The 19,633-nt window shown below is 39.7% G+C and overlaps 2 protein-coding genes across 2 annotated transcripts; one reads left to right on the plus strand and one right to left on the minus strand.

Moving 5' to 3' along the window:
* The first annotated feature begins 9,613 nt into the window (after positions 1 to 9,613).
* LOC142333603 (uncharacterized) lies at positions 9,614 to 11,004 on the plus strand. Its single transcript, XM_075380924.1, has 2 exons — positions 9,614 to 10,134; positions 10,794 to 11,004. Exons 1-2 carry the CDS (start codon positions 9,614 to 9,616, stop codon positions 11,002 to 11,004), a joined length of 732 nt encoding a protein of 243 aa, XP_075237039.1.
* Positions 11,005 to 11,108: 104 nt separating this feature from the next.
* On the minus strand, positions 11,109 to 14,817 carry LOC142333778 (uncharacterized). The gene is made up of 2 exons (XM_075381291.1): positions 14,708 to 14,817; positions 11,109 to 14,621 (listed from the first exon to the last, which is right to left on the minus strand). Exons 1-2 carry the CDS (start codon positions 14,797 to 14,799, stop codon positions 11,111 to 11,113), a joined length of 3,603 nt encoding a protein of 1,200 aa, XP_075237406.1. The 5' UTR covers positions 14,800 to 14,817; the 3' UTR covers positions 11,109 to 11,110.
* Positions 14,818 to 19,633: the final 4,816 nt, after the last annotated feature.

The following is a 19,633-nucleotide window of genomic DNA, read 5'->3' on the forward strand; positions in this document are numbered from 1 at the left end:
CCACAGATGATGAATTACACCATATTAACGGTACCGACGACGTTTGTGACGAAGAAAAAATAATTTTACATCTTATCGGTTTCATAATCGGACATGGTACCGGATAGATGTTAAATAATACTGACACAAGTAATCCGATCAATAAGCCTGTTTTAAATACTCCCAATGTTACCAACCACCACTTAAACGACCACCACCACCACCATCGTGATGCCGATCGTACATCGTACCCACCTCTCTTTTTTTCATCATCAAATGTAAACGTTTCCGTCATTACATAACCTTTTTCACTATTCCCGTAAGCGGAGTGTATGTGACGATGCTATCATGTATAATGAGACAGTAGGCAGTTGTCTGGGGGGGTATATTGTTTTTGGTCTCGAAATCGATACGCACATCTACCGTTCCTGTTTTAAGCGAATCGTTCTGACGGGAACAGTCGATAACTATTAATGGTACACTGGCTTTGAAATCTGCCAAACTGTAAGCGGGACACTCGTCCTCCGATTTGTTGTAATAACCAGACCGAAAGCTGGCAAACATTTCATACATCATATTCACATCACCCTGTAGACTGTCATACGGATAGTATTGCGAATTCAAATACAGACGAACGTTTACCAATTCGCACATATCGAAGAGCGTCAGTGATTTTGTAGCGTTATCTTTTCTGTCCGTCTGTAAACCGAATATCACGTATCTCGGTTTCTCCGTTTGCGCACACGTTTTTACCGTCCATGAATGTATGTTTGTTTGTGGTAGAGCCGGATATTCGTGGATCTGCCATGTACGAAAAGCAATCGCTAACGGTCTATCTCGTTCTACGACCTTCAACAATTGCAATCGCATCGTATCGGCAACATGAACATACGGAATTTTCCACGCTATCTTAGTCACTTTCAACTTGGAATCAGGTGCGTCTTTGGAAGACACTAATGCGTTCACATCGCTGGAAGATCTAAGCAAGACCAATTCTTGTTTGACGTTCAATATTATGTGTTTGTAGTCTTCGGCGAAACCCATCAGCATACGCAGCGGTACGTAGAAACAAAATCTTCCCGTGTGTTCTTCCAAATCGAATTTATCCGTAGCTTTGAACTTCCACCCGAAATTTTCCAAAATATTTTCTTCGCTTTTACGCAACGATAAGATGTTTTTAATCGTTGTTGTTATTCCCAACTTTTGTACGCGACACATCTCCGTTCCGTTTATCTCGTATCGTATCTCCTCAAAGAGAAACGGTATCGCGTTGTTTGTTAACCACGATTCAGTTGCCTTGTTATCACCTGCCTTAGTAGTTAGCTTCCCTTCGACCATCAAATAGCTTTTATGCGGTAACGTATACACATCTTGTTGGTGTATCGGAATCCGGATTTCATCGTTGTTGTTGTAAGTCGACGAAGCGTACGGTAGATGGGTATGATATTCGTACTGTGTGATCGTATTATCGAAAGAAACACTTTCACCGACGTCCAACATATTCACTCCTGCCATTACGGTTCACCAAAACTGTAAAACCAAGTTTTCGAAGAAACAACACGTTACGCGATGTTAACGCTTTGGTGTTTGCACGTCGACTGATTGGTGTGTGTGACGTTTCGCTACTACTATCACCGCTATTGTATATTAACCCCATCGGTTGGTTTTCCTTTGTAAATGCAGTCTCACCGTTATGGTTTCACCGCGGAAATTTATAAGTTTTCCGTCCTGATCGGTAAACTTTATAGCGATCTCGTCTAAGTTCTTTGTATTCACCGGTAGATATATTATATTCTTTGGCGAATCGATTATTTTGAAACCAGGCGGAACGCTTAGCGTAAATTCATGCAACACGTGTCCTTCTGATCCGTTCGTATAAGAGCCTCGTATAAGATTGCATTCGACTCGTACGGTGTTCACGTTGTTAATGGCAACCGGCTTCGATGACTCGTGCCATATATCCGCCGCTAGATTTGTTTTTTCAAACCCCAACAACGGTGCCAGACTATCTTTTGACGTCAGATCAATCAGAGCGTTGCATTTAAGTTCGCATTTTAACGTATTGTTATTCGGTCGCATAAGTAAATCTATTTGGTGTTTGTCTTTGAGTTCATCGCTCAATCGTTTAGCGATATCGTCCAACTCGTACGATCCGGTCGGAAGCGACAGTTTAATTGTTTTTTTAGGTTTCTTTGGAACGACAATAATTGTGTTGTTGATTCCCTCTTCGACATTCGGAATCGAGTTATATGTGGTTAGGTTTATCAAGGCCAATTCCCATTCACCATTAGACAAATCCAATGGTGGAAAGATCGTAGCGTTTAATAACGACGTATTTCCACTTATACAGAACATGTTTACCTGTAGACTGACGAATCACGACTGAGAAATTCGAGACATAAATGTCCACAGATAACCGTGTTTACAGTCTGCCTGCTTTTATAATTGAAATTTATAATCGCATCGGATGGAAAATAACGCACCAATTCGTTAGGTGGACGAAGATTACCGAAACTATCAAAATAGTCCACCATCCGTCTACGTTTTCTATAACATACCCAGTGTGTACCATGACCGGTACTGCGATCAAGATTAACTATCGCAGACTCGTTAGTCTTTGGTTTTTTGGGTAATGCGTCCAACATAAAGACTCCTCGAAAATCGGGTATATTTAGTTTTCTGGCGTACCATATCAGTTCTATATTCGATAGCGGTCGCACTGGTATTCCCTTTATTGGAGACGATGACAACGACGACGACGACGACGACGTCGTTGGTGTTTTTTTTTACCACCAATCCCCGAACCGGTCAAAGGGTAGGGTTTAAGGTATAATCCCTGTCCTGCAGTGCTTGCTTTTCTTTTCATCATTTCAACAAGACGTTTTATATTAGTTCTTTTTGATCGTCTTCTTCGTCTTCTTACTCTTCCACCGCCGAACTTTGCTTTCAACTTCATCGCGTTTGTAACCGCTAATGCGGTAGCCTTTTCTGCGATGCTCGAATCCTTAGCTTTAACTCTTTCCCAAGCGCTATCGGCTAATCTACGATCCGCAACCGCTCTGTTTTCGTTGTCACTGTACGTAGCGTATGCGATATCGTGTTCTTTACAAGCCGCGTCCAACTTGTTTACACCAGGGTCACCTCTCTTTAATCGTTTTTTTAAATTCGTTCCCGGTCCGCAGTACTGATAGCCCGGAATATGTAGCTCTACCGGCAATAAATCGACTCCTTTGTTTAAAACTTTACCCACAACCTTTTTGACACCTTTTAATGCCTTATCACCGATATAAGATCCTAACACACCAGCAGCTCCTGTCGTTAGAGATGTTAACAGTCCTCCGCCTCGTTTAAGACTGGCTATTCGTTTAGATCTTCTCACCTTACCCTTTCGAACAGGAGAACGTTTTGACCTCCTCACTCTTGCCATATCGGATAGACAATGAACCCATTTACAATGTTCCACCATCTTACATTGGTTCCGTGATCGGTGGTCTTATAATAACATCCTCCTTCTTCTTCGACGCATGTTTGTTTGAATCTGAGATCGGAGGGTGTATCATATTTTTGTACACATCTTCTTTCGTTGCTGAATCCGTGATCGGAGGGCGTATCATATTTTTGTTCACATCTTCATTCGTCGTATCTGTTTTTGAATTCAAGATCGGAGGGTGTATCATATCCTTCTTCATCGTATCTGTTTTTGAATCCGAGATCGGAGGGTGTATCATATTTTTATTCACGTCCTCCTTTGTTGTATCTGTGATTGGTAGACGAACCTCATTCTTAGTCAGATCCTCCTTCTCCTTATCTTCAATGCGTCTTTCTAGATCTGTGTCCGGTTGGTCTTTTTGTAACTCCACTTTAACATTATCTGAAGCTTGTTTAGACTGTTGTTTGTTTGGCACACTGACTTTGTCTAAAAGTTGCATAAAGACGTCTCGATCAACATTATGATAATTCGGATAATTAGGAAGTTCATCCTCTACATACTCCATTATCAATCTGTAAAATCTGAACAGACATTCCACAACGTATTCTTTTGTAGTTAGATCTGATGACTCTACTGGTGTTCTAGCGTTGGTAACAACACTTCCTTTCACATCTACTATTCCATCTTTCCTAAACAAACACCTATCATCGATATCTTTTTTTACACGAAACTCCTTTTGATCAACATACCACCTTGTGACAAGATCCTTTGCTCTTATCGCCTCACCAGAATTCATCAGGACGCTTCCTTTCATATCAATAATATTCTTTTCACCAAACAGGTTGTTATATAAATATTTAAGGTTTACGGCATCGCTTTTTTCGATAGGTTCACCAACATCACACAAACGCTTATTTGAAAAGGAAATTTCGTTGTTGTTGTTGTTGTTGATTGAAGGTATGTATCGATTTACCAAATCGCTTTGCTTTACGTAAATCTTGTTCGTAAAACCGAAAGTGGTAGCATCATCATCCTCTATCGGACATCCCACGTTGCACAACCTCCGTTTTCTAATATTGTAATTTCCATCGGTGGTTTTATCAAACGTTTCGATAACCCGCGTAGGTGGTGGTCTGTTACCGAACGCTCCTCCACGAAAACGTCCGAACTTGTCGATACTCATCTTTAGACTGATTAAAATAAAATGTTTCCTCTACCCTCTTTTATGTATCCACTTTCTTGCAATTCTTCTACAATGGACACGATTTCGTTATTATGACCGGTATGACCCGCACGTTTCGAAGCCAATAAAAGTCGCAGTCTATCGCACAGTTCATTCGGATCGTCCCAGTAAACGTAATCCGGTCTAACCGTTTTCTTCGCTCTCATCAACAGGCCCGATCCGGTTATTGGACTTTCGTCGTCATGACCGCTTTCCGACGAAAGATGCGTACGAGGAAACAGTCTTTTGATAATATTCTTGTACTTTAACGATCGACTGGAAATTATGCGACCGGTATTTTGACTTTTATGCGCCTCAGTAGTTTCTAATATTTTCTTATAGTTATTTAAATCTTTGGTTGTATAATCTACAGGCTCATTCAAAAAAATCAATTGATATAAACCTTTGGAACCGCTATACGTCTTGTTGTCGATAACTATTTTATTTCCTTTGAACTGGAGTGGTTTTGTTCCGATCATCCATTGATCGTCAATGTTTTTAACTCCGTAGACGTTGTCTATTTTTTTACCTTTATCCGTTACGGTAAGATCCAAGAAATGTTTTGCACGAAACCCCATCGTTTTCGGTGTCGACGGGTCTACAGGTTTCACGAACTGTTTTTCCGACGTCGGTGTTTTAAAGAGTCTTCTCATAACTGTCGGTGTCTCTTCCACCACCTTTTCCTTTTTTTCAACCACTCCATTTGCATTCTCTTCTTGTTCTTTTTTAACATCGTACTTTTGTTTAAACGATTGATTAAGTTCTCGGAGCGGTTCGACAATAGGCTTAAATTGCTTTTCAATAACTTGTTCCGATTCCGTTATTCCTTGCGTAATAGCGCGATGTTTTCGTTTAATCGAATCTCGTATTCTATCGATTTCCATTACCAACTTCGCAGACGACGACAACGAGGATGGCATATCGACCTCGTTCTTGTTCGACATCGTGGTTACGAATGATCGGAAAACAGTTGATCACATCACCATCCTAGTTCCACCGATCTAAAGAACACTGCATGTTTTTTGGTTCTGCGTAGGAAACGTATAACATCGATTAACGAAACATTCATTCTCACCGGACGACGATTGGTATTGCACAATTCGCGGTAATAATGTGTCACACCCTGATCGATAGACGGTATCATGAGTTTCGTGCATGTGTCTTTAAAGACGATTGCTCTTTTTACATTTCCAACCCACAGCGGAATATCCACAACGGTTGAGTGATCGCGTTGTGGTACCTTTGTCAAGTACCGTGTGGAAAGTCGTCTGATCGGATGACGGTCACCTTCCGAATGTAAATGCAACAGATAGCTATTCAACAACCAAAATTCGTCCGGTTTCGCTCCTGCATATTCGCACCACTTTCGCAGTAGGTCTTCGTTTTGGATTTCAAACAGTTCGCGTTGTTCGTTGTACTTCAATCCGAACGAATCTGCGTATAATCGCAACGTAGGTAGCGCTTCGTTTAGAAATTCGCCAGAAAAGAGCGCCTGCGCCCTGTTGTTTACGATGTCAAACGGTAATCCTCCTCGTCTTATCGGTAATGTTTCCGGTACTTGGTCGGTAAATTGTACTCCGTAAGCCGTGTCCACAAAACATTTTCTACCGTATGATAACGCTAAGCGGTACAACGTCTTGGACGATCTTATCGGAATAGTTCGTTCCGTGATCACTATACAGCATCTCGCTCCTTCTAGGCGACTACCGTATTCCAACATGTGCATGTAAACGTTTGTATAGTCCATAGACGCATGACGGTTTCGAAGTTCCAATAAAGGCTTTTTGTACACGAGCGGAGAGGGTCTAAATCTTGAAATAAAATTCCATCCGTGTCGGACTGTTGTGTTGAACATGTTTTTATCGTAAATCACCAGTTCGATAGGCATCTCGTACTTGTCACATTCTTCTAAAAATTTTAACCATATACGCTTATTGAAAATCTTACCTTCGCTAGTAATCATCAACAGTACGACCAACGGATAGTCACGATTCATTCTTTTTACATGTCGCCAACAACGTCGGTCTTTATTTTCACAGTAATTCACTTTGCGACAAACGTAATTGCCGCAAAACTTCTGACGGGCGCTAAAATATTTGGAACACAAGTTGTTTTGCGGCTTTTGTCTAAAATGTTTCGCGTTAGCGTACGGTATACAGTCCTCGTAAGTGTGTATGCTTGCCATTGTTACCGACTATCAACTGATCTCTTTTACAAAAACATCAAAGCCTACTCTATACCGTCCACCGTTGATATCACTCTCCTTATCCATAACCAAAAATCCATGTCGTTTTCCCCATGCAACACCGCACAGACTTTTAAACCGATCGAATTTCATATCGGTATTTACATGATCTTGATATATGTGATGTAAGTTGAGGTCATCTTGTTTGAATATAAGAAGCAGATTTGCGTTGTCCCGTACAAGGTGCTTCCCGGCATTGGAATATGTCTGTGTCAAATAAAAGCTATCGATGTTGTTGTGTCGTCCCATTGCAAAGTATTTGCGAATATTATGTTGCTTTTCGCAAGCTACATCGTCGAAAATCATTATCGAGTTCGGTTCCGCTTCGTCAGGTGCCATTACATGATCGTTTTCAGAATAGGCAAAATAGCCGATCTCCGGAACACCGGTCATGACATGTTCTAGAAACTTATATTTCGGTTGGTACAGCGATTTGGAAAACACATAAATATTTCTGAATCGTAAACCGACCGGTGAGAACAGCAAGTTGAATAGGACATTTGTTTTTCCGCAATTAGACGGTCCGCAGATAATACATCTGATTGTATTCGGTAGAAGAGGTCCATGACGAGACCTTTTTCCCTCTCCACACCCGGCTCCTGTATAATCGTCGAAGTTTTCTAGCGTGATATTACCGACCTGTTGACGTTCCAACTTCATGTTTATGACTGATCGATTCACTACACCAAATCCGCCTTATGTATCCAACTGTTGTGTTTTCCATCAAATCCTTGCCACTTTACAAATAGCCTATCGCCTTTTCTTCGTAAGACTTTCTCGACTAAATACACATTATTTGTAACGTTAGTTTTAGTGAGCTCTTCAGCGTAAAATTTACCGCTCACCACCTCACCGTGAACATCGATCAACGTGTAAGTACACGGACGCGTATTATCATGTACCTTATGTACGATAAATATTTCATTCGTCCAATTCGGTAGATATCCTTTGGCGAATGTCTTTTTAAATTTGCTTATACGCACTCGGTCGCCGACATTGTATTTCGGTAAAGTAGGTTTTCGATAGAGTACCGTATTTAACCGCTGTAAAACAGCGGCTTGGTTTCGCTTATTTACATCTTTCGGTTTCATTCCGATAGTGCGGTGACTGGTGTTGTTGTATTTTGCGATCAATTTCGGTAGTAATTCTAACCACCTGTAGGTTCCTTGTTCGGTAAATTTTGTCCACATCATCGTTTTCAGTGTTCGATTAAATCGTTCGACTATCGACGCTTTTTTATCCGAATGTGTGGAATAGTGATTTATATTGTACGACTGTAAGAGTCGTTTAACCGACGGATTGTAGAACTCTTTACCCAAATCGGTTTGAAAATGTCGCATCTTGTGTTTATCCAATATGGGTTTGAGGGCTTTAGCGATCTCCGTACCAGTTTTGGTTTTAATCGGTACGGCAAATGCTAGTTTAGAAAAACAATTTATCATCGTCAGTATGTAACGATAACCTTTGTTCGATTTAGCATACGGTATCATCTCAACAAGGTCAGCTTGATATAGGTCTGAAATACCTTTAAGTTCAACGCGTCTTGTGGGGTAGTTTCGACGCGCCTGTCGATGGAGCTCTTTAGCTATTGACGTCTTGACGTTCATTGTTGTACTGTGACCGTATTTCGTGTGTGTGTGTGTATTTGGATAGGAATAGGAAGAAAAAAAAGAATCTTTATTTCTTTATTTTTTTTTACCCACCTCACCACTCTTATATCCCGGCCTTGGCACCGGCCGTTTCGATAAAATAGTTAAATCATTAATTGATTTACAATACTGTAAATCAGTTAATAATTTATTCTCAAGTATCGAATCGGGGGGTTTAGGGTGGTCCTGAAAAGGACCGTTTTAAATTTATAGATGTGTTTTTTTTTCTTAATAAAATTTACAAGAAGTTTTATGTGTTTGGTGGTTATCAAATTGTTCCCACATATTTACACATACACCACAATCTACGCATCTTACTCGTAGACCATCACCTTCATAAATAAAGCCTAATAAGGCTAGTTTTTTAGGCGATTGAATTGGTACAGTAGATAATTTACTTGACCACTTTGGAACAAAAATCTTTTTATTACCGATTCTTGTAATAGTGTAAAAAGTATTAAGTCTAAAAAACACATCCATTGTAAATACTAGTTGGAACAACAGTGATAAAAATTATTAAAACTGATCAAGGAAAAAATATTTAAAAAATATTATTTTAAAGATCAAGGAAAAAATAGTAAAAAAATATGATCAAGGAAAAAATATTAAAAAAATATTATTTTAAAGAACAAGGAAAAAATAGTAAAAAAATATATTTTAAAGAACAAGGAAAAAAAATACTAAAATAATATTATTTTAAAATAATATCAAGAACAAGGAAAATAATATTATTTTCCTTGTTATTGCGTTTTAATAATTGCATAAATTATATACGATAAAAAAACTGCAGACGGAAATTGATAATGAGTTTAACATATAATATACAAGTGCTTTTAACGGAAACGCCTACAGAGATAAAAAGTTTACATTATTGAAGTAATTGTTATGTATAGCATTCGCTGTTAAAACTTCACTTGGATAAGATGGAGAACATACGAGAAATATCTTCTGCAAGAGCCGCATTTAATCATGCCTGTGTGAGGCTCCTTAGAAACACGGATGACGCTGAAGAGGTATACTTCGCGTGTCTAGATATTATTAATTCTGCAAACAGAATAAAAAGGAGGTGTTTTAGAATAATTAGAGAGATGGAGGAAGATACACCGCTACCGTCACCAGCGTCTCCTTCACCATCATCTCATCAGTCAACACCGCAACCGTCACCAGCGTCTCCACCACCATCACCTCAACAAAGACGACCAGTAATTAGACGCGCACCAGCAATACTAACATTGCCAAGACGACCGCCTTCAGCGTCTCCACCAAGACATCAACCTACAGCGTCTCCACCAAGACATCAACCTACAGCGTCTCTACCAAGACGACCACACATAAGCACAATATCAGCAATACTGTCATTACCTTCAACGTCATCGTCGTCAGAAGCACACCTTCCGTCGTTTACAGAACAAGAAAGTCTGCAATCCGTCGCTGGATCAGTTGTTGACAACTTAAACAGATGCCCGGTCTGTTTATCAGAACCGGTATCTGTTCAGGTTGAAGGATGCAACCATAGATACTGCGACGGGTGTGCAGGCATGCTGATCGTAAACGATGGAAGGTGTGCCCTCTGTCGGCGTGAAATATCTTCATACTGTGGAATTGAAAGGTATGTAATATTTTTAAATTATGTATTTTTTTTTTACATTAGGTATTGATTGGGTATGGTGGGGATTGAATAGGGTGGAGGGGGTATAGTAATTAAAACAGCATTTACAATCGAGTACCAAGTGAGTTAGTTATTCAAAATGCCATCAGCATCATCTCTAGTTTACATGTCGTGGGTGGTGATACTAAAACAGTCTATAACATCACAACCCTCAAAAGAGGAGATGATACTTTTGAAACATATGTTTCATAATTCACAAGATCACCATATGCGTATTAGTTTGTGGGTTACAGTAGATAATTTCTTCGGGTTATTCACCGAATATCTTCCAATAGATACCATTTTATATTTATTTTTACGTGGGGTAAATATAGTACATTTGAGTGATGTGTGTCCATATGTGAACAGTCCATTCGGTTATGTTTCAAACATAACGTATGCTAGTTTACATTTGACCACACATCTTAGTAAAATGGATTATATTAATCACGAGTTTAAATTACAAAATGGATCTACTGTTAATATAACGGTACGCAACTGGTGGAAGGATGATTCCATCAGCGATGGATGGTGCTACTAGTAAGTACATTAAGTTATAATTCTAGATTAAGGTTGTTTTTTTCAAATAGAATCTTGGAAAATTTACGTTTTCTATTTAGGGTGTCACAATCACGACCTGGTGCAGCAGTTTTCTTCAAAGAAGATTACTATCGATTATTAATTGAATTTCGGCGTAACAATACTAGAGTATTAACCAAATTTATTTTAAATTTTTTTTTATCAAGAAACACCACAATGGAATTTAAAGTATTAATGCTCAGAAGTTTAATGAGGAGGTATGTAGGGTTTTTTTACTTAAGAAAAAAATAACACATAATATAATACAATAATTTATTTTTAGTTACTTTTTTTTAGTTATAATAATACATAATAGTTTTTTAAAGAAAGGCAATATATATCCGCATAATAAAAAAAATTAACAATAGTCATGGTCGTGGGCTATTAGGGTTTCGTTTACGGTTCTTGGTCTACAATAGTCATGATCGTGGGCTATGAGCACTTCGTTTACGGTTCTTGGCCTTTTTTGGGGAGTGTTGTCGTCATTGTTGGGTGGGAGTTTACGTTTTTTTTTGTTTATACTGTAATGTCCGTATGGAACTGTGTTGATTTTATTTTCTAATATGTAACGTTTATCGTCGTAAGGTGAAAGCGATTTCTTTGACTTGTTAATGGAAAAAATATTGTGCAAAGTGCTTATGATTCCGTACGCGCTTGTATACGTAACGGAATCATTAAAAAGACTTTTTTTGTACAGATCGTGTCTAAGATCCTTTGCAATGGATACTCTAGGAATACCCTTTGCTACATTCTTCTCTTTCTTGTCGAATTCGAGAATGCTATACATCTTAGCACGAAGTCCGACAAATTCACGAATAGCTTTTCCATTCATTTCGTCTTTGAATTTACCAAGTCGTTTCTTATTGGTATTACTAAAACATGCGTGATCGCGAGGGTAATCTGAAGTATCGAACCGATCGATATCGTGAAGAATATCGTTGTAAACGTTATCGGTCACGATATGATACATCAGACTATCCGTATCGGTCATTAGAAGATTTATATTATGACCGTACTTTTCCACCATGTAGTCATAGTGGAATTCGTACATGATCATTTTGCTAATGTCCAATACGGTAAATCCGATGTAGATCGGACGATTGAGAAATATCTCCGTTTTCTTCAGACTTACCCCAACGACATCCTTGTTATAGATGTACCAAGCCTTAACTCTCGGTTTTGCAATCACCTTATCCAATTTACGTTCGTTAGTGACCAGTTGGAAGTCTATTCTGTTTCGTACGTTTTCTAAGGACTTGCCATACACCGCGTTGTTCATCAACTTAAAAAAGTCCTTTTCAAAACTGTTTCGTGCTTGTGCACGCTTTTCAGTATTGAAGTCGATGTACGGTTTCAACCAAGGCGACTGGGAGAATTCCAGAACTCTGTGAATATTTTTCACTTTCAGTCCTAGTCGAGTGTACAACTTTAGGTTTCTGTAATGTAAAACGTAATTTTGTTTGTCGTACAATGTAGTCAATAATTTCTTTACGGGACATCTCTTTATGTCCTTCAAATAGGGGGACAGCATATCATCGGTTGGTACTAACCGTTCTGGTGCGAGAGGGTAATCCTTGTGACGATCGTGCAATTCTTGTGGATACTCAAGATCCACTTCTAAGATGTAGCCCTTTTCACTACGATCGCAAACGCTGTTAATATCGAGATTGTCAATCTCTTCAGTACTCAACCACCTAAAATTAGCGTGTGGCAAGGGCTCAACCATGGCTGTCCCGTAAAGGTTGTTGCAATCGTAATATTGAACCCAGGATGTGGGTTCGGATGGGTCATACTGATCTGGAATGTTTGGATTGTTCGCCTTGGCGTGTCTGGTTGAAATCATGGCTACACCGCCTCGTGTTCCTTTTTCGACAAACAGATGCATATCTATGTCGGTCAACAGTTCCAATTTTTGTCGGGTAAATTTTAACATGGCATTCCACGTGAAATGGGGGGTGGAGTAAAAGTGACAGGGGTCCAAACCGTAATATTGCATAGACGTACTTCGGAAATTTTCAAAGACGTCTGCCAACAATAATACGTCGCTAAGAAGATAAAGATCGTGGTAATCGCCTAACGTATTGCAGTCAAACGATTCCCACACGTTTTGAGCGTGAACGTAATCATCGTCCGTTATGTTCTCTCTTCTTAGCGTACTGTAGAATGCCGTCTGCGGTGGAAGTTGGGTTTCGAAAAACTTGTTTATATGGGTCATGTACTCGTACGGGTAAACGCCTTTACGGATTAAACAATCTCTTTTCTCGGGTAGCGGGTAACAGTTTGTGAGACGTTTAAATACGGTGTCTTTGTCCTGACAATCTTTTACAAGATTTTCCACAAGTTTTTCGAGCGACGACGAAAGAAATTGTAAAGAGTCCAAGAACCTCAACGAACCGACGGACAGTGACTGTAATCGCTCGGACGTGTTGGCGATACAGTTTATTTTTACATCGTCCTTATATTTTCCCAGAGCTTGAACTATATGATGACTATCGTAACCGCGGAGGTTATGAAAAAATACCGGAATATGCTCGGTGCGCTTACAATTTAAATTGCACTCGTTATGACATGCACCGAGAAACCGTCCTGTGGTATGCGAGTGATGACGTACACGATCGTCGTTCAACTCACAATGACAAAGAAAACACTCGGTAGCCCTTTGAAATGTTTCAGTGTCTTCGGGAGTCATCACCATCGGTTTTTCGGTAATCATAATTTTGTGCAATCTATCGGCGTGACCGAGCAATTCATCCAGCATCTTTTCAACGATATTTTCACCATCGGTTCTCGCTCGGTAGACTACAGGACCTTCACAAATCTCCCCTTCCTCGTCGACGATTACATAGGCGTAACCGGACGGAAGATGATGGGCTACCTTATCGGAAAAACTAGTGTTGGGTTTAGGGGTGGCAGTGTCCATCGGATGTACGAATGATTCAAAGTCTGCATACACCGTATACGGAACGCGTAGTGTGGACGAGTAGTCCCTGAACTTCATCACGCATTCCTTTTCTTTAGCGGGATCGGGTACTCTTATCCTTTGTGCACCGTGTCGCTTACACTCGATCAAATGTTGGTTTAGGTTTTGTGTAGCGACATGTGGGTCTGATGAACTGAAACGGTGCAAACAGTAAGGGCAATATTGACTGCTGCAGTGATGTTTTGTAAGACCTGAAAGGAGACGAGATAGCCCATTTTTACCTGGTTTGGTATTTATAAGGCAGTAGTGAAATTTATCTCTCGTCTCCCCTGCAAGCAGCAATAGGTGTATGCAGTGGGTACGATCGCGGTTTTCGGTAACACGTACCGGGTACACGCGATCGTTATCTTCCTCATAGCCGTAGACATTGATGCTTATTGTGTGGTTCAACACCTCGAAGCGATCAATGTCTTTTACCTTTACTGGATATGATATCCCGTTCATGTTAATTTCATGTTCAAAGCGTGCATACCAACTCTGACGATAGTTCCGACCTGGTTGGTCATGCAGGTATGCTAGTACGGACCATAGGAAACATTTTTCATCATGCGGATTTTTTACATTAACTATTGCCTCTCTTTTTACAAGTTTTTTTGGTGTTTTTATAAATGAACTAGAGGCGCCATATAACGGACGGTAACGGATAATATTTAAATCAATATAAATTATTTTATTCATTACCCATCCGCTGCCGTTGTTGATGAATTTGGTCAGTGTCTCTATAATTTTCTCCACTGATTCTATCCATGATTCTTCAACAACGTCGGTGTTATCATCTAAATTTATCACCGTTCTAGTTTTTCCATGCAGATACAAATTGGTATATGTAGTTTCTACTCCGTCTTCGAGATGTGTCCGCTTCATCAATTCAACATTTGCTGCAACGTACCTGTAGAAACAGAATAATTTTAGTACATATTGACTACTATTTTTTTTAAAGATAAAAACAGTACATTTAACGTTTTTTTAAATTACCATTTTATGTTGCCATCAAAGCGTCTGCCTTCTTCCTTCAAACAGTTCAGGATGCTCTTCTGATACCGTAGAAGGGTTGAAAGGAGATACATCTCCTCAGAGTCAGACAAGTCCCATCGAAGACGGATGACGTTGTTATTTATTGCTTGGATAACTACCGGTGATACCATTTCAATTTTTTTTTGTAATATCTGAAACAAATTAAAATAACATATATCATAACATTAGTTTTTTTTAAAAATGGTAATTGTTTTTTTTTGTGTGTTTCAGACAGTAACAGAAGAAGAAGATATAAATTATAAAATTTATAAAATCATATTTTATTTGTATATATTTTTTTAAAATTATATTATTAATTATATTCTTTATGTCATTTATTTTATTTCATTTAATATTACCTTAGTCTTATTACATAAAATAACTTACCTAGTTGCTTAAGGTGATGAAAAAACTACACTTAATAGTCTTTTTAAGTTTACAATAATACCGTGTTCACTGATCACAAATCGGTAAATGAATGAAACAATTTTACAAAGAGATGGAGGTATATATATTGCATCGACCAATTGCGTCAGTCACACACACACACACACACACACACACATGTGTGAATGTGTGTGTGCAGATACAATCGGATTTAACCAGTTGATAAAGGAAAAAAATAAGAATTTATTTCTGTTTTCCTGTTCATAAGGAAAATGCGACTGTTTTCCTGTTCAAGAGAGTCACGCGTAGGCCGGACGGTTCGTCAGTCGAGCGCCGCATCCCGCACGGTAAACATCTCTCTCTACGTCGCTCCGCTAACACACACACGCGCAAACACACGCGCAGCAGACACCGACTCCCGGGGCACGATCTACGACGACGCCTCCCGACGCCGTCGCCTGGACGACCAGGATCATCCTCGAGGTAAATCTAAATTTTTTTTTCACAGACACCACCTCCCGGTGCACGAGCCACAACGAAGACCTCGGATCTTCCTCGAGGAACATCCGCGTCGAGGCGACGACGACGATAAGGTTCTCGTCGTGGATAGTGCACCGGGAGGCGGCGGGCGCCGCCTCCCGGTGCACGATCTACGACGAGAACCTTGTCATCGTCGCCACGACGACCAGGATCATCCTCGAGGAAAGACCGCGGGCTATGACGTCACAAACAGGTTGGAAAGACTGCGCCGACTCCCGGTGCACGATCTACGACGAGAACCTTGTCATCGTCGCCACAACGACCAGGATCATCCTCGAGGAAAGACCGCGGGCTATGACGTCACAAACAGGTTGGAAAGACTGCGCCGACTCCCGGTGCACGATCTACGACGACCAGGATCATCCTCGAGTAACGCCCTAAAAAAAACAGGTTGGAAAGACTGCGGGCTTCGACGTCACAATCCAAGATGGCCGACCAAAAAATCACATCGGAAAGACTGCAGGCTACGGCGCCACCGACGTCACTTCATCCAAGATGGCCGACCTAAAAAACAGGTTGGAAAGACTGCGGGCTACGGCGTCACCGACGTCACGTCATCCAAGATGGCCGACCTAGACGCCATCTTGGCCGCCATCTTGTCCGCCATTTTCCAAGATGGCCGACAAGATGGCCGACAAGATGGCGGACAGCCGCCATCTTGGATGACGTCACTTCCTGACGCCGTATGCCCATTTCCGTACTACTGTCACTGTAATCGCAACACCGTTGTCATCCTCAAAAAAATAAGGGCCTATAACACCGTAAGATGACATAGCACACCACACAGTCACTTTCTGGCTGTGCAACAGACGCTGGTGTAGCTGCGTAGGATTTTCTTGTGCCCGGTATCTGAAATTTTGCTCGTTAACAAATCCATTAAGGTAGAAATGCGCTTCGTCCGACATCCACAGTTCGTGAACAAACTCTTCGTTATCGTTTATCTTCTGAAGAATTACATTACAGAATTGTGCTCGCACAACTGCATCGTTCGGTTTCAGTTCCTGGACGATCTGCAACTTGTACGGATGGAATTGCAAGTCCTTCACTAACATTCTTGGAACACTTGAACTATGCAATTGTAAAGATGCTGAGAGACGACGGATTGACCGATGTGGACTTCGTGTTACAGCATCTTGTAAAGCTTGAACATTCTGTGGTGTACGGACGGTTCGCTCACGGGCTGGAGGTTTCTTTTTCATCGCCGAACCGGTTTCCTCAAAATTAGATATCCATGTTTTAATTGCACGTGCTGATGGAACACGGTCGTGCCGTCCCAGATTAAAATGACGGCGAAATTCTCTACGCGCTCCCTCCACACTGTCATTGTTTTTGTAAAACGCTTTGATAGCAAATGCACGTCGCGCACCACTCCAAGGATCCATGACAACTAAATGGCAGGTTAGATTAGAGAGTCTGGCGCCACTTATCAAGTGGACCAATCGCCCACGGCTACCAACACAACTTTCAAAATTTCCCGTTTCTTTGAATCACCCATGTACAATGAAAGAGTAAAAGGGGCAGTCTAAGTTACCAGTATAACTGTAGATTGATTCCCTATCTTTCCGCTTGACAGCGCAATTAGCAAAGATGGCGACTCCTGAACAGAAAATTGTATATATTTTGCAGTTTGGTAAATGTGAATATGTATTTATACTTCGACATGTTTACTTATTAGTCTTTAAACGACAATAACATTTGTCAATGGTTATGAAACGACCGGATTTCTGGGTAAAGGGAAGAGTAGGGAACAATTGAGGGTATTTGAAGAAAATATGGAACATATCCGGGAAACTTTCCTGGGTAGTTTTAAAAAATCTTCTATGAAAACCGGGTGGTGTAGTGGTGAACGCCTCTTCTCAAATCAGCAAAAAAAATCCAGTAAATTTTTTACTATTATTTAAAATCCAGTTATTTAATCCTAAAATTAACTGAAAAGAGATAAATTAACTAAACATAATTAATGAAAAAGTCACATCATAATAAGCTGATTACAAAGTCAAGAGTTCCAACTTTCAAATCCTAGTAAAGGCAATTACTTTTATACGGGTTTGAATACTAGATCGTGGGATACCGGTGTTCTTTGGTTGTTGGGTTTCAATTAATTACACATCTGAGAAATTGTTTATCTGAGACTGTACAAGACTACACTTCAGTTACACTCATATATATCATCTTCTGAATTATTACATGACGGTAATTCCCGCAGGCTAAACAAGGGGAAAATCCACTAAAGTACACTGGTATCCACTGTCTAGTATTCTTTGTTTTTCTGTTTAGTGTCCGCAACCACCGTAAGTAGTACCTTACGGTGGTTCCGAAAACTCCATAAAAATATATATTTTTAAACTTTGATATTATACAGAGTGTCCCACAAAGAAAGAGAGAAAATTTCAGATCAAAAAAAAAATCATTCGTATAAATATAGATCTTTCTTTTTTCTGTTTAGCCTCCGGGAATTACCGTTCAGATATTACTTCAGAGGATGATATGTATAAGTGTAGTCTTGTACACTCTCAGTTTGACCATTCCTTTGATGAGTAGTTAATTGAAACCCAACCACCAAATAATACCGGTATACACGATTTATTATCCTAATCCGATAAAAAGCAACTATTTTTACTAGGATATGCACCTTTGATTCTCGACATTCAAATTAACTAATTTGCGATGACGAGTTAACCACTAGACTAACTGGTGAATACCATCTAGTATTCAAATCTGTATAAAATCAATCAACTAGGATCTAAACCAAACCTGCCGGGTTGGTCTAGTGGTGAATGCGTCTTTCCAAATTATCTAATTTCGAAATCGAAGTTCCAACGTTCAAATCCTAGTAAAGGCAGTTAATTTTATACGGAATTGAATACTATTTCGTGGATACCGGTGTTCTTTGGTGGTTGGGTTTCAATTAATTACACATCTCAGAAATAGTTGATTTGTAACTGTACAGGACTACACTTATACATATCATTTTCATTCATCCTTTGAAGTAATAACTGACGGTGTTTCTCGGTGGCTAAACAGGAAAAAAGATGGATTTAAACCTAAGAAATTTCGACTTCGATAATCATTTGTAAAACAATTGATTTGTAACGACGTGTTTACCAGTACACCAGTCTTTCTTTTTTTTTCCTGTTTTGCCTCCGGGAATTACCTTTCAGATAATACTTTAGAGAACGATATGTATGAGTGTAAATGAAGTGTAGTCTTGTATAATCTCAGTTTGATCATTCCTGAGATGTGTGGTTAATTGTAACCCAACCACCAAAAAACACCGATATTCACGATCTAGTATTCAAATCCGTGTAAAAATAACTGATTTTACTAGGACTTGAACGCTGGAACTCTCTACTTCCAAATCAGTTGATTTGGGAAGATCCACCACTAGACCGGTGGATTAACCAGTATACCAGCCTGGGGGGCTATTTTCAAAAATGAGAATATTTATACGTAATATACATCTATTTATAAGATTTTATCTTTTAATCTCAATAAAATATTGTTTTAATCTACCAGAAAAAATGAAAGAACTATTCAAATAGAATGGAGAACATTAAACACGTCAAAGAATGATTGAAGAATCAATAACGGGTATACAAAAAGAATATCCTGATTTTAAAAGTATGTTTTATAACTTATATTTGACATACAGTAATGAATTACAAGTAAAATAAAAGAATAACTCATACAGTTTTCCCCTAAAAGTGGTCAATGTAAACATATTGAACCCCTAGAGAGAAGACACCTACTTTGTGACGATCCCTGTTACCACACCATCCCCTCCGACACACACCCAACCCCCTTGACCGAAGCCCTGATGAACATTACCGGAGTTCATCTTATCGACCTTCTAATTATGATTTCATATCATCAGTTTGGCCTTTTATCAGGATGCCACCGACGCAAATATCTCGCTAGAAATGTCCATCAAGTTCAGCTTTTGCCTTCTCTGTAGGCTTA

The sequence above is a fragment of the Lycorma delicatula genome, chromosome 13, assembly GCF_047948215.1.
Source record: "Lycorma delicatula isolate Av1 chromosome 13, ASM4794821v1, whole genome shotgun sequence".
Taxonomy (NCBI): domain Eukaryota; kingdom Metazoa; phylum Arthropoda; class Insecta; order Hemiptera; family Fulgoridae; genus Lycorma; species Lycorma delicatula.

Excerpts from the sequence above, each read along its gene's own strand:
- LOC142333603 (XM_075380924.1), top strand. The coding sequence starts at position 9,614 with ATGGAGGAAGATACACCGCTACCGTCACCAGCGTCTCCTTCACCATCA. Across the intron at positions 10,135-10,793 it reads TCATACTGTGGAATTGAAAG|GGTGTCACAATCACGACCTG; the intron begins GTATGTAATATT and ends TTTTCTATTTAG.
- LOC142333778 (XM_075381291.1), bottom strand. The coding sequence starts at position 14,799 with ATGTATCTCCTTTCAACCCTTCTACGGTATCAGAAGAGCATCCTGAAC. Across the intron at positions 14,622-14,707 it reads TTTGATGGCAACATAAAATG|GTACGTTGCAGCAAATGTTG; the intron begins GTAATTTAAAAA and ends CTGTTTCTACAG.